General features: G+C 40.8%; 1 protein-coding gene across 1 annotated transcript in view; it reads right to left on the bottom strand.

Annotated features, from left to right (window-relative positions):
* Positions 1–271: 271 nt before the first annotated feature.
* The window catches only part of LOC118396880 (uncharacterized), a 28,165-nt gene continuing 12,617 nt past the window's right edge, over positions 272–15,819 (bottom strand). Inside the window, exons 8-15 of the mRNA XM_052467877.1 lie at positions 14,147–14,330; positions 13,613–14,001; positions 5,353–5,562; positions 3,974–4,088; positions 3,333–3,490; positions 3,014–3,226; positions 2,378–2,525; positions 272–1,219 (exon numbers count right to left, since the gene is read on the bottom strand). Coding sequence (XP_052323837.1) covers positions 1,068–1,219; positions 2,378–2,525; positions 3,014–3,226; positions 3,333–3,490; positions 3,974–4,088; positions 5,353–5,562; positions 13,613–14,001; positions 14,147–14,330 — 1,569 coding nt within the window. The 3' untranslated portion in view covers positions 272–1,067. The remainder of the gene's footprint in view (positions 1,220–2,377; positions 2,526–3,013; positions 3,227–3,332; positions 3,491–3,973; positions 4,089–5,352; positions 5,563–13,612; positions 14,002–14,146; positions 14,331–15,819) is intronic.

Consider the following 15,819-nt stretch of genomic DNA (forward strand, 5'->3'; position numbering starts at 1 on the left):
ATGTGTTAAGCATTTTCTGGGTAACGTAGTCCATCCAATCCATTCGTTATCGCTTATATATACACCGGATGAGAAAGCAAAGTAACAAACTTTCCCATGAACACTAGTCATATATGACGTATTGAAATATGTGTTCAGTGTCGCAAAATGTTGATGCTTGCAACATTTAGCAATATTGTACAACGCCTTGCTCTCTTCACATTTTGCTTGAAATTATATTTTAAATTATACATTCAGTACAAATTAACGGATTAGTTAGACTAATGACAGATGACTATTGATGCATAAATACTTTATTAATGTGTGACATATTGCAATTCCAGTATATTGAGTTCTACAAGTCTGTACATTTTGTTAAACCAGGAATGTTAAAAAATGTATGTACAAACTCCTGCCCACTCACTCACACACACACACACACGTTTGTTTTACTATCCGTGTTGGGACCAAACAATTCATTCCCATTAAAAATCATATTTTTCCTAACCCCTAACCTTAAACCTTAACCCCAAGCTTCTAACCCTAATCCCCTAAACCTAAAATAGCCTCCTCTGGTCCCCACAATGATAGTAAAACCAAACACACATCATAGTTTCCAGCACAATACACAAAAAAACAAGATATCATTTGTCATAAATATTTTGTCAGGTGTGTCAAACTCATTCCATGGAGGGCCTAGTGACTGCAATGTTTTGTTTTTTCCCTTTCTATTAAGCCCTAGACAACCAGGTGAGGTGAGTTCCTTACTAATTAGTAACCTTAATTCATCAGTCAAGTGCCAGGGAGGAGCGAGAACCTGCAGCTCTCCGTGGAATGAGTTTGATCCCTGTGCTTTATGTGAATTAATAGGTTAAAGAAAAAGGTTCATAAATGGATGCTTATAAGGAGGAACAAATTCATCGGTTTTAAGAAAAATTGCCTACATTTAACATTTAATTAATGAAATCGCACCTTGTTAAACCAAATACAGACGAGACAAACTTGGTGAGCCATCGTAATTTACAAGTCAAAACATAATAGTTAATCAACTTTTTATACTGGTATGTTAATTAGGATAGTGCAGCCTATCAGCGTGTGACTGGTTGGCTCTCTGTGTCTTCTTTGCTGTTTTCAGAGCACTCTGATGGAATAAAACAGCCTGAGTCTCTGGGACAGTCACTCTTCTCCTCCTTCAGGCTGTGTGATGAAGAGGGCTCCTCACTCTCCCTCACATCATCGCCTGTGAACCCAAGAACAAAACAGTCTGGTTGGTTGGATCCTCAGATCCTGCGGGTTGCAAGGTTGGCTGCCCCGATCCAAGTCAATTAAAATGAATTAGGGTTGCAATTCTCACACCACCTAAATGGAATTAAGCTTGATTTAATGACTACATTCCTTCCTGGCTGATAACCTCTGCCATGGTAATCCAACAGCCAGTCACGATATCTGGTTCTGCCAGGGTGGCAGTGCCATTGTTTGGTCAGGAACTAGCCCACCGTCACGATATCTGACTTAGCCAGGGCGGCAGTGCCATCTGTTCTGTCCAAAATGTGCCCAAACACACATTTATGACCTTAATTTAAATGGTATTATGTGAGGACACAAACATTAATCAGCCGTATGCTAATTGAACGCATCCTGTTTTGTGAGCAGCTGACAGAAACTGGCTAGTATTGTTCATTTCTTCATCTGGATTGGAGACCTATCTTTTTGTTTCATTTGTGTTTCAGAGCCTTACAGTGGTTTTATAGAGGATTAGAATAGAGGAAGACATTGTGCTCTCTCTGACAGGTGTCAACTCTGCCGGATGGGCACGTCTTAAATGATAGCTGTTATGAGCATCTGCTCATCATAACACACAAAGATCAGGATGTTCCTTTCTGAGCGTAGTGCTGCTTTGCACAAAATGTCTGTGGTACAATTGGCCATTTCCTTTGCCCCAGTTGAAATCCAGTAGGGTTAGGCTACAGTAGAAATCCAGTAGGGTTAGGCTACAGTAGAAATCCAGTAGTGTTAGGCTACAGTAGAAATCCAGTAGGGTTAGGCTACAGTAGAAATCCAGTAGTGTTAGGCTACAGTAGAAATCCAGTAGGGTTAGGCTACAGTAGAAATCCAGTAGTGTTAGGCTACAGTAGAAATCCAGTAGGGTTAGGCTACAGTAGAAATCCAGTAGGGTTAGGCTACAGTAGAAATCCAGTAGGGTTAGGCTACAGTAGAAATCCAGTAGGGTTAGGCTACAGTAGAAATCCAGTAGGGTTAGGCTACAGTAGAAATCCAGTAGGGTTAGGCTACAGTAGAAATCCAGTAGGGTTAGGCTACAGTAGAAATCCAGTAGGGTTAGGCTACAGTAGAAATCCAGTAGGGTTAGGCTACAGTAGAAATTGGTTTTGCTACTCACTCTCTGTATATCTGCAGTCTGCAGCAGCCAGCAGCCTGCCTCTGTGTTCTGGATTCATCACGTTCAGCTCTATAAGGTGTTTCTCCTGCAGGTGCCTCAGGTCCTCTACTGTCTGGTAGCCATTCAGAAGCAGTGCAGATGCATACTCCTGAAATAAACAAGACATAGTTCCATTGTCAATGTAATCTCATCTACCTTTCATAATCTTATACTAATTTGTTCACCTTTGAGTGCTTTAGGTTATGTTTATGCATATTATTATTATTATTTTTTTGGGGGGGGGGGGGGGGGTAATTGGCAACACCATTCTCAATACTGTGTATCTGGTAGTGTTGAGGGACACTTGACATTGTTTTCTCAGTGTAGGTTTCATTGGTTACTGGAAAGAGGAAAGAAAAAATGTGGCTGTATTTGGCAGTCATTTTAACAGGCCATCATGGCTAGATCTAGCTTTTGTCAAATTAACGTTCAAAGACAAGATTCTTAAAAGTTTAGCTAACCCTAACCCTTTTCCTAACCTTAACCTAATTCTCCTAACCGGCTAGGTTCATTTTCCAAACATTCTATGAAAAGTCAAATCTGAAGTTAATTTGACAAAAGCTAGATCCCTTCTAGCCATGACCTCTAAGCCCTCACCTCTAGATGAAGACGCTCCAGTAGTTCCAGTAGTGTCTTTGGTCGTGGTCTCTTGCTCATCCTCTGAGGTCTGATTTTTGGCACCTCCTCCTCTCTCTCTTTCTCCATGAGCATGTCAACGTAGATGAACTTGAAGTTGCCCACTTTGTAGTTCAGCATCCCTGTCCATATGCCCATAGGAGGTTTACTGATGATGCTGATAATGTCTCCAACCTGGCAAGAGACATCAAGAGATTTCATGAATCATGAAACAGCTTTTAACAACATCGTTCATGACATGTCACATTACCCAAATCTAAAGGCATTATCTTCTGTCTACCTTGAGTTTGAGGGAGTCAGTGTCATATGGGCTGGGAACAAAATCTGTGTGGACCCGTGCTCTACCACAGAAGTGTCCGTTGTAGGAGCCGTCCTCTTCTAGTCTCAGACTGTCTCTGGTACTGGAGCCATTTGAGAGGCAGGCCACACTACCTGAGCCTACAGGAGACAAGACAGACAAGACAGTATGATTACACTGCACAGATTTACCCCTGGACTATGAGCGTGCATGTACATTTTTTTATTTAACTAGGCAAGTCAGTTAACACCAAATTCTTATGTACAATGACGGCCTACCGGGGAACAGTGAGTTAACTGCCTTGTTCAGGGGCAGAACGACAGATTTTTACCTTGACAGCTTGGGGATTTGATCCAGCAACCTTTCAGTTACTTGCCCAACGCTCTAACCACTAGGCTACCTGCCACCCCTATGCTTGTGTATCCTTGTGTTGGAGGGAAGGTTACAAGCCTATGATAATATTGTAATATAATAGTAATGATATGGTAATACAATGGTAAAATAAAACGCATGAAAACACATCACATTTGCTTATTCTTCATTTAGAAACGTGTATCTTCATTTACAGACTTGTATGAGGGGGGACATGACTTTGTGTTGACATCCCTGTGGAGAGGACTTACTGGAGGAACTCTGTCCGCTGTACAGGCTCTCCAGAGAGTTGTTGGTCTTTTCAGAGCCTTTCTCGAGAGGACTGCACTCTGTTTCCTCTTCTAGGTCTCTGTCAGTGTCTTCACCCTACATGTGGAAATACAAATGGACAAGCCACTATGTGAGTTAGCCAAACTGATGTTGATTCCTTACTATCGACTGTACATAACTGTGCCATTTATATAAGGAAGTGCCATTGAGTTAACAATTCAACATAGACACTTGCAAATACTGACCAGGTTGATGGATACTATTTTGTCACTGAGACCTAATTTCAACACAAATTGAATCTTGCTTGGCCAGACTTACTAGGGGGCACTATTTTTATTTTGGGGAAAATAACGTTCCCAAAGTAAACTGCCTATTTCTCAGGACCAGATGCTAGAATATGCATATAATTCACAGCTTAGGATAGAAAACACTCTAAAGTTTCCAAAACTGTCAAAATATTGTCTGTGAGTATAACAGAACTGATATTGCAGGCGAAAGCTTAAGAAAAATCCAATCAGGAAGTGACTAATGTTTTGAAACCGTTGTGTTCCTATGCACCCCTATTGGCCACTGAAAGGGAAATCAACCAGATTCCTTTTTTTCTACGTATTCCCTAAGGTGTCTACAGCATTTTGTTGAAGAATGAGCGTAAAAGACTACATTGCGTAACTGGCCAGCTGAGGGCTCTCAGAGTGATTCTTGAGTAAAAGACAGAGGTAGTCATTTTTCCTCTCGGTCCTACTGAAAAGCCAATTGTCCCGTTGATATATTATCGATTAGATATTTGAAAAACACCTTGAGGATTGATTATAAAAAACGTTTGCCATGTTTCTGTCGATATTATGGATATAATTTGTCATTTTTTTCGGCGTTGTCGTGACCACTATTTCCGGTGGATTTCTGAACATAACGTGACAAACAAACGGAGGTATTTTGGGTATAAAAATAATCTTTATGGAACAAAAGGAACATTTGTTGTCTAACTGGGAGTCTCGTCAGTGAAAACATCTGAAGATGATCAGAGGTAAACGGTTAAATTGATTGCTTTTCTGATTTTCGTGACCAAGATTCCTGCTGCTAGCTGGACATAATGCTATGCTAGGCTATCGATAAACTTACACAAACGCGTGTCTTGCTTTGGCTGTAAAGCATAATTTAAAAATCTGAGATGACAGGGTGATTAACAAAAGGCTAAGCTGTGTTTCACTATATTTCACTTGTGATTTCATGAATATGAATATTTTCTAGTAATATTTATTGACCGTTGCACTATTTTAATTAGTGTAGTTGATGACAATTCTCACTACGCAGAATACTAGGTTATGTGTAGGAGGAAGAGGCAGTCTGTAGTGTGACTCACAGCTTCCTCAGAGAAGATTTTGGAGTGCTTCTTGCCCATCTTCCTGCGCATGGTCAGAGAGATGGCCTTCATCTTCTTCCCCAGGCTGCCTTGTTTGGTCTGATCAGAACTCTCACATCCAGACTCCTCTGCCACTGTTGTTCCATTTTCCTCTAGTCTGGCTGGTGATGGTTGTCTGATGCCCTCAAATCGCCCAAAACTAGTGGAGCGCTGCATGGAGAGATTACAGATGACAGATTGAATGTGTGTTTACTACAGTGGCAGCAGGAGTCAGGACCCAATCTGGGACATTATGCAATGCATGTCGCACCCCCATCTCACCCAATCACTATGTGTTTATGATTTCCTTTTATATGTTTCATATTATGCTAAGGAAGGACCACTTCTGTGGTCATGAATTATGTTCTCCTCCTCCCTTGATTTACAGGAATACTGTGCTATTGTCTTGAGCAATGTGTCTTGAGCCTAGAAGTCTGACACATGAGGCTACTTGAACTCAATCTGATTTGCACTATGAATTTATCTCTATCATGATGAGTTTGTGAAGTACAGTTAATAGATTTTTCAACATTTTCATGAACCTAAAAGTATTTCTAATCTGTCCAAATTCCAGTATTTCTACATCAGAACACCAAAATAATTATATAAAGGAATAATCCCAGTAAATCCCTATTAAAATATCAGAACCACACACTCTACAGCAATCTAGGGAACCTTTTGAGTAATCTTACGGACCCTCCCCCTTTTTACAACTTTGACCATATACAGTTGAAGTCGGAAGTTTACATACACCGTAGCCAAATACATTTAAACTCAATTTTCACAATTCCTGACATTTAATCCTAGTTAAAATTCCCTGTTTTTAGGTCAGTTAGGATAACCACTTTATTTTAATAATGTGAAATGTCAGAATAATAGTAGAGAGAATCATTTATTTCAGTTTTATTTCTTTCATCACATTACCAGTGGGTCAGACGTTTACATACACTCAATTAGTATTTGGTAGCATTGCCTTTAAATCATTTAACTTGGGTCAAACATTTCAGGTAGCCTTCCACAAGCTTCCCACAGTCAGGTTTGTAGGCCTCCTTGCTCGCACACACTTTTTCAGTTCTGTGCACACATTTTCTATAGGATTGAGGTCAGGGCTTTGTGATGGCCACTCCAATACCTTGACTTTGTTGTCATTAAGCCATTTTGCCACAACTTTGAAAGTATGCTTGGGGTCATTGTCCATTTGGAAGACCATTTGTGGCCAAGCTTTAACTTCCTGACTGATGTCTTGAGATGTTGCTTCAATATATCCACATAATTTTCCTCCCTCATGTTGCCATCTATTTTGTGAAGTGCACCAGTCCCTCCTGCAGCAAAGCACCCCCACAACATGATGCTGCCACCCCCGTGCTTCACGGTTAGGATGGTGTTCTTCGGCTTGCAAGCTCCCCCCTTTTTCCTCCAAACATAACGATGGTCATTATGGCCAAGCAGTTCTATTTTTGTTTTAGTGCTAACTATTGTAGGTAGTTTGCACTAAACAGTTAGTTATCAATTCCACACAGTTAGTTATCAATTCAATGTATTTGGACGCGCTACATAGAAGTAATTTGTTTTCACCTACCTTTGGTTTACTGAGCTTTGGTTTGTCTGAAACATTTGAGGCTGCCCTCTGTAGCATTTTGTGTTGATGTTGGTTTTAGAGTTCAGTCTAATGAAATCTTAAAGAAGCATATCTGTACTCTGACCAACTCTGATGGTAGCTAAGTGTTAACTGCACTAAACTAACCCAGACTGAATGCTTGACTTCCTCAAAAAGACAGGATGTGACATGTGAGGCAATCAACATTCTGTCTATTACCACGGAATCGGTTTCAGAAGGGGAAAAAACACATTCTGCTCGATAAAAATGTTGTGGTCTCCCTCTGAAAACATTTTCACTTCTGTTAACATGATGATGATGTGATGATGGTGATATAATTTTGGAACCTAGTTAACATTTGGGGTTGGGCTACATTTGTTGCATAACTCACACCTGGGTTAGGCTATATATTTTGTTGTGTTACAGCCTGAATTCAAAATGGAATAGAAAAGAAAATAATCTCTCCCATCTACATGAAATACCCCATAATGACAAAGTCAGCATTTTGGGAGGGATATCTTTGCTAATTTATTGGAAATGAAATACATAGATATAAAAAATAAAAAAGTTTTCACACCCCTGAGTCAAAACATGTTATAATCACATTTGACAGTGATTTCAGCTGTGCTTCTGTCTAGGTAAATCTCTAAGAGCTTTGCAGACATGGATTGTACAATATTTGGAAATTAGTCTTTTTTTAAATCCTTCAAGCTCTGTCAAGTTGGTTGTTGATCAATGCTAGACAGCCTTGCCATTGATTTCTAACCCGATATATGTCAAAAGTCTAACTAGGCCACTCAGGAACATTCAATGTCATCTTGGTACGCAACTTGTGTATATTTGGCCTTGTGTATTAGATTATTATCCTGCTGAAAGGTGAATTTGTCTCCCAGTGTCTGTTGGAAAGCAGACTAAACCAGGGATTCCTTTAGGATTTTGCCTGTGCTTAGCTCTATTCCGTTTCGTTTTATCTTTAAAAAACTCCCTAGTCCTTGCCGATTACAAGCATACTCATAACATGATTCAGCCACTACCATGCTTGAAAATATGAAGAGTGGTACTCATTGATGTGTTTTGTTGGATTTGCCCCAAACATAACGCTTTGTACTCAGGACATAAAGTTCATTTCTTCTAGTGCCTAATTGAAAACAGGATGCATGTTTTGGAATGTTTTCATTCTGTACAGGATTCCTTCTTTTCTCTCTATTCACTCTATTAGGGTTAGTATTGTGGAGTAATTACAATGTTGCTGATCCATCTTCCGTTTTCTTGTATCACAGCCATTAAACTCTGTAATTGTTTTAAAGTCACCAATGGCCTCATGGTAAAATCCCTAAGCTGTTTCCTTCCTCTCTGGCAACTGGGTTAAGAAGGACGGCTGTATCTTTGTAGTGACTGAGTCTATTGATACACCATCCAAAGTTTAATGAATAACTTCACCATGCTCAAAGGGATATTCAATGTCTGTTTTTTTTTTACCCATCTACCAATAGGTGCTTTTCTTTGTGAGGCATTGGAAAACCACCCTGGTCTATGTGGTTGAATCTGTGTTTGAAATTCACTGCTCGACTGGGGGACCTTACACATAATTGTATGTGTGGGGTACAGATATTTTTATTTTATTTTTAATTTGACCTTTATTTAACCAGGCAAGTCAGTTAAGAACATATTCTTATTTTCAATGATGGCCTGGGAACAGTGGGTTAACTGCCTGTTCAGGGGCAGAACGACATATTTGTACCTTGTCAGCTCAGGGGTTTGAACTCGCAACCTTCCGGTTACTAGTCCAACGCTCTAACCACTAGGCTACGCTGCCGAGGTAGTCATTAAAAAATTGTGTTACAATATTATTTCACACATATTATTTCACACACTTATTATGTGACTTGTTATGCACATTTTTACTCCATAACTTATTTAGGATAGCCATAACAAAGGGGTTGAATACTTATTGACTCAAGACATTTCAGCTTTTTCTTTTTTATTAATTTTGTAAAAATGTCTAAAGACGTAATCCACTTTGACATTATGGGTAGTGGTGGAAAAAGTACCCAATTGTTATACTTGATTAAAAGTAAAGATACCTTAATAGAAAATTACTCAAGTAAAGGTAAAAGTCACCCAGTAAAATACAAGTATTTGGTTTTAAATATACTTAGGTATTAAAAGTACATGTAATTGCTAAAACATATCAGTATCAGAAGTAAAAGTATTAAAAAATTGTGGGATAAACAATGTTTTGAAACCGTCATCAATGACTGTTATTTGGGTTCAGTTCTTTCCAAAGTTCTTTCACACAAAACATTGCAGTAAGAAAAAAAGCAGGAAATAGAATTATCAGAAATTATAATGTCATGGTTGAACTTTTCTTTGCTCAAATGTCAAAATCTCGGGTGGTTGGTTTGAGGAAGTGTTGAGGCTATGAACGGCAGACACAGGAAGAGAGGAAGACGGCAACTCTGTGATGTCGAAACAGTTTCCGCTTGATAATCTGCACTCAGTATGGACATTTTACTAAAACAAGCTACTTTTGATCTACTTGATAACACGTTTGACACATTAAATGTAATTTACTGCCACATTAAATCAAACATGCTGTGATTATCTTACATTAGGCTATGTAAATGGCTATAATAAGATACATTTTGCACATAAAAAAATATGGAATCAGTCAGCATCAATGACCTTTTTAATTCATACTGTGGTCTATAACGTTTTAGCAAGCTAGTATGTGGGTTATTAGGTTACAGCAAGCTGTTCTACATGACTTCTTCCTTGCAGTGGAATGTTCTAAAACCATTTGTCATTTTCATCATTACTCACAGGCCTCAGCTTGGGGAGTTTTCTGTTGTCTTATACAAAGTAATAAAAGAGAAGCGAACAAACATTCTCCTCACAAATAATGGTCAAATTCACATCAGAAACAAATAAGATAATGAGTTCATGCAGAGGTTGTAGAGGCACGTCGTGGTCCTCCTATATATGGTCCTCCTATATATGGTCCTCCTATATATGGTCCTCCTATATATGCATAATCAGTCCTTTGATGTTATAGTGAGGGGTTTAAACTACATTTTTAGAATGCAGAACTACAATCGATCAATGGCAAATAAGAGAAAAGGCTATGGACAAAAACATTTCGTAATCCCACACTGCTTGCAATCAGTCATGTTTGTCTCAATCCAGGATTACAGTTTCTAATCTATTTCTTCCGACCTTCCAGGCCGACCCTTGGTAATACTCAGCCGTTTTTTAACGTAAGGAGGCTTGGTATTGTTCTTAATTCCAGGCCGACCCTTGGTAATACTCAGCCGTATTTCACGTAAGGAGGCTTGGTATTGTTCTTAATTCCAGGCCGACCCTTGGTAATACTCAGCCGTTTTTCACGTAAGGAGGCTTGGTATTGTTCTTAATTCCAGGCCGACCCTTGGTAATACTCAGCCGTTTTTAACGTAAGGAGGCTTGGTATTGTTCTTAATTCCAGGCCGACCCTTGGTAATACTCAGCCGTATTTCACGTAAGGAGGCTTGGTATTGTTCTTAATTCCAGGCCGACCCTTGGTAATACTCAGCCGTTTTTCACGTAAGGAGGCTTGGTATTGTTCTTAATTCAGGCCACGACCCTTGGTAATACTCAGCCGTATTTCACGTAAGGAGGCTTGGTATTGTTCTTAATTCCAGGCCGACCCTTGGTAATACTCAGCCGTTTTTCACGTAAGGAGGCTTGGTATTGTTCTTAATTCCAGGCCGACCCTTGGTAATACTCAGCCGTTTTTAACGTAAGGAGGCTTGGTATTGTTCTTAATTCCAGGCCGACCCTTGGTAATACTCAGCCGTATTTCACGTAAGGAGGCTTGGTATTGTTCTTAATTCCAGGCCGACCCTTGGTAATACTCAGCCGTTTTTTAACGTAAGGAGGCTTGGTATTGTTCTTAAATGTTGAATGAAATTATTTTTATAAACTAATCCTACATGAAGTCACTAGAGGGCAGCATACGATGGAAATGTACCAACAGTACATACACACGTTTATATTGATTTAGAATTGAACTCCCTAAACATTAGGAATGCTTATTTTTTCAATTGATGCTGTTGACAGATATAATCCTATATTTTTAGACATGGCACTATTTTCTATATTATAACCCTGTTTATTAGAAAGAAAAATCTGAAATAGCCATATTACGGATTCCTGAAGATAAACATTTGTCCAAATACTAGCTACTCCTTTTGCCTAGTTTTGCCTTCAATGACCTGTAACCCATAGGTGTTGATCCCTCTACAAGAATCAAAGGAGAAGATACATCTATAGGAGCCTACACAATCACAACACTGGAGTAATCTGAAATAATCTGCCCCAATGTCGCATAAACCCCAAACAATAGCTTTGTCTCACACAAACCACTCAGAGCATGTGAGTGGTTTGTGGTTTAGGGCTGTGGTTTACGGCTGCTAGAATCCTGACTAGAACCAAAAAAATTGATCATATTACTCCAGTGCTAGCCTCCCTACACTGGCTTCCTGTTAAGGCAAGGGCTGATTTCAAGGTTTTACTGCTAACCTACAAAGCATTACATGGGCTTGCTCCTACCTATCTTTCCAATTTGGTCCTGCCGTACATACCTACACGTACGCTACGGTCACAAGACGCAGGCCTCCTAATTGTCCCTAGAATTTCTAAGCAAACAGCTGGAGGCAGGGCTTTCTCCTATTGCGATCCATTTTTATGGAATGGTCTGCCGACCCATGTGAGAGACACAGACTCGGTCTCAACCTTTAAGTATTTACTGAAGACTCATCTCTTCAGTGGGTCATATGATTGAGAGTAGTCTGGCCCAGGAGTGTGAAGGTGAACGGAAAGGCTCTGGAGCAACGAACCGCCCTTGCTGTCTCTGCCTGGCCGGTTCCCCTCTTTCCACTGGGATTCTCTGCCTTTAACCCTATTACAGGGGCTGAGTCACTGGCTTACTGGTGCTCTTCCATGCCGTCCCTAGGAGGGGTGCGTCACTTGAGTGGGTTGAGTCACTGACGTGATCGTTCTGTCCGGGTTGGCGCTGCGCCTTGGGTTGTGCCGTGGCGGAACTCTTTGTGGGCTATACTCTGACTTGTCTCATGATGGTAAATTGGTGGTTAAAGATATCCCTCTAGTGGTGTGAGGGCTCTGCTTTGGCAAAGTGGGTGGGGTTATATCCTTCCTGTTTGGCCCTGTCCGGGGATATCATCGGATGGGGCCACAGTGTCTCCTGACCCCTCCTGTCTCAGCCTCCAGTAGTTATGCTGCAGTAGTTTATGTGTCGGGGGGCTATGGTCAGTCTGTTATATCTGGAGTATTTCTCCTGTCTTATCCGGTGTCCTGTGTGAATTTAAGTGTGCTGTCTCTAATTCTCTCTTTCTCTCTTTCTTTCTTACTTTCTCTCTCTCTTTCTTTCTTACTTTCTCTCTCTCGGTGGACCTGAGCCCTAGGACCATGCTTCAGGACTACCTGGCATGATGATTCCTTGCTGTCCCCAGTCCACCTGGCCGTGCTGCTGCTCCAGTTTCAACTGTTCTGCCTGTGGCTATGTAACCCTGACCTGTTCACCGGACGTGCTACCTGTCCCAGACCTGCTGTTTTCAACTCTCTAGAGACAGCAGGAGTAGTAGAGATACTCTCAATGATCGGCAATGAAAAGCCAACCGACCTTTACTCCTGAGGTGCTGACCTGTTGCACCCTCGACAACTACTGTGATTATTATCATTTGACCATGCTGGTCATTTATGAACATTTGAACATCTTGGCCATGTTCTGTTATAATCTCCACCCGGCACAACCAGAAGAGGACTGGCCACCCCTCATAGCCTGGTTCCTCTCTAGGTTTCTTCCTGGGTTTTGGCCTTTCTAGACCTGCATTGCTTGCTTTCTACACCTGCATTGCTTGCTGTTTGGGGTTTTAGGCTGGGTTTCTGTACAGCACTTTGATATATCAGCTGATGTAAGAATGGCAATACATAAATACATTTGATTTGATGTCCTCCCTGAATATCACTGATTGGATATACTGCATGTGTAGAAATATCTAAATGAGTGCATGTGAGCACATTCTCTTTCCTAATGTTTGTTTACCCAAACCGTAATATTTTTAGCGGTCACTTACTATGGGTTAAAATAAAACAAATCATCTATTTCAAAGGAACATTTTGATTGTTTGGTTCCAAAGCATTTGAAGTAGGGTATAGATTGGAATAAACATGTCCACAAAATTCCCAATCTACTATAACAGATCTACTATATAATCTACTATAATCTACTATAACATATCTACTGTATAATCTACTATAACAGATCTACTATATAATCTACTATAATCTACTATAACAGATCTACTATATAATCGACTATAATCTACTATAACAGATCTACAAAATAATCCACTATAACAGATCTGCTATATAATCTACTATAACATATCTACTATATAATCTACTATAATCTACTATAACAGATCTGCTATATAATCTACTATAATCTACTATAACATATCTACTATATAATCTACTATAACATATCTACTATATAATCTACTATATCAGATCTACTATATAATCTACTTTAACAGTGTTGTTGTTTTTTTGCCATTAACTCACATTGCGGTCGCATAGTTTCACATCAGTAACAGAGAGGGGGACACCCTGGGGCAAGGGGTCCCGTTTCAGGCTCGCATCTTGGGCCAGCCCCTGGTGCTTGTCCCAGGCCTTGGCCCGGGGCAGGGTGTAGTCATGGGTATAAACGGGGTACTCTGTGAGGGGCCTGCGGCAGATGTGGTAGGAGGTCCCCCAATCTGGAGCGTTCTCGGCTGGGTTACTCCAGCGCTGGTTTCTGGGAGGAGCTCCAGGGCCTCCAGGCCCGGTCCTCAGCTCCATGGCCACCGGGGCTACGGTAGGATTCTCCTGGGCTGATGTTAGTACAGACTTACAAACAGGAGCTGAACTCCGGACCACATCCAGATAGGGTCCCGCTTTCACTGGGATGGGCCCTGCTGGGTGGAGACCCGAGAAGAAGGCTACAGAAATGAACAACTGACAAGTATGGACATTCATCAAAATTGTATAGGACACGTATGTTTGGTCATGCATTGTCATGTTGTTACTTTCTATGTTAATATGACCAAGGAGACATACCATAAGTGTCATTGTCTGTGGTACATTTTCTGAGTTCCTTATTTCTTGAGGTGTCCTGATTTTTCTTGGCCCCTTCTTTTCCATTTTTTGCACTCCCTTTCTTCCCAGTCTTCTGACTTCCAGGCTTTTGACTCTTTTTGATGGGAACTCTGGGCTTGGCCACTTCCCCGTTGGCATGGACAATCTGGAGCATCACAAAAATCAAACACATAATACAAACTTGTCAATAAGATTGTCAATAACCGCATTTCCATCCAGTTTTTATCCAAGCAATGTCATAATGTATAAAAAAATCTGTGATGGAAACAGGAAGTTTCGGTACAATTTTATAAATGGCGACAGATAGTTTGTTTGTTCATGGTGGGATCTTTCTGTGTTGGTCAAATTAATGATGCCAGAAATATTTGCCTGTGGAAATGTGCATCGTTTCATAGTAAACTTGGAGTAACGCGATGTTATGGTGTGTGGTCCTCATCCCACTGCGACTTGGGAAACCATGCAGTTTATTAGGCTACAGATGAAATAGGTTTGATGAATATCAGAGGGTGGTAGGTGTACTGTGATATTGATGCTCCTTTTCCATAAATATTGAGGGTCTTATTCTAGTGACATGATGATTGATGCTTGACAGCTGTTTAACAAATACAAATATTCTCGCTTTTTTCCATAACAATGTCATCATGTAGACCAAGGGTTTCTAAACGTTTTCATTGGGGAACATCCAGTGCCTCCCACGTCTATTTCTATGGTGACAAGCACAGTTCATGACACAAACTGTTCACACCCCTCTTGTTGGTGGAGAGAAAATGTTGCAGGTTTTTAGCTTATTCCCTCAAATTCTACACATGTTGTCATGGGGTACAAGAAAAATTGCAGTTTTTAAGCTATTTTTCTTGCAATTCTATACATTTTGCCATGTCTAATGTTTATTCATGTGATATTTTTAGTGACTCAAACATTGCAACGAAATCTATGGGGGATAAAGTTAGCTGACATGGGCTAGTTGATCTGGAGATCTCTGACAAGTTATAAATAGTTATGACTATATAGCAATGACTGACATAACAAGAGGAAAACTGCACACTGTGCATTCTTCTATTACAACTTTTTAAAGTTGAAAATCAGACTGAGTTCCTACTCCTACAACAAGAACAACAAAAAGTTTGGGAACCACTGATGTAGACTATACCCACCACAGGAGGTTGGTGGCAACTTAATTGGGGAGGACATGCTTGTGGTAATGGTTGGAGCAGAATGAGTGGAATGGTATCAAACACATGGTTTCCAGGTGTTTGATGGCATTCAATTCGCTCCGTTCCAGCCATTATTATGATATGTCCTCCGTTCAGCAGCCTCCTCTGATACCCGCACAGCCTACCCGCAAAGCCTACCCACACAGCCTACCCGCACAGCCTACCCACACAGCCTACCCACACACACAGCCTACCCACACAGCCTACCCACACAGCCTACCCACACAGCCTACCCGCACAGCCTACCCACACAGCCTACCCACACAGCCTACCCACACAGCCTACCCACACACACAGCCTACCCACACACACAGCCTACCCACACACACAGCCTACCCACACACACAGCCTACCCACACAGCCTACCCGCACAGCCTACCCACACAGCCTACCCTCTCAGCCTACCCACACAGCCTACCC

Source organism: Oncorhynchus keta, chromosome 18, assembly GCF_023373465.1.
Source record: "Oncorhynchus keta strain PuntledgeMale-10-30-2019 chromosome 18, Oket_V2, whole genome shotgun sequence".
Lineage (NCBI taxonomy): Eukaryota > Metazoa > Chordata > Actinopteri > Salmoniformes > Salmonidae > Oncorhynchus > Oncorhynchus keta.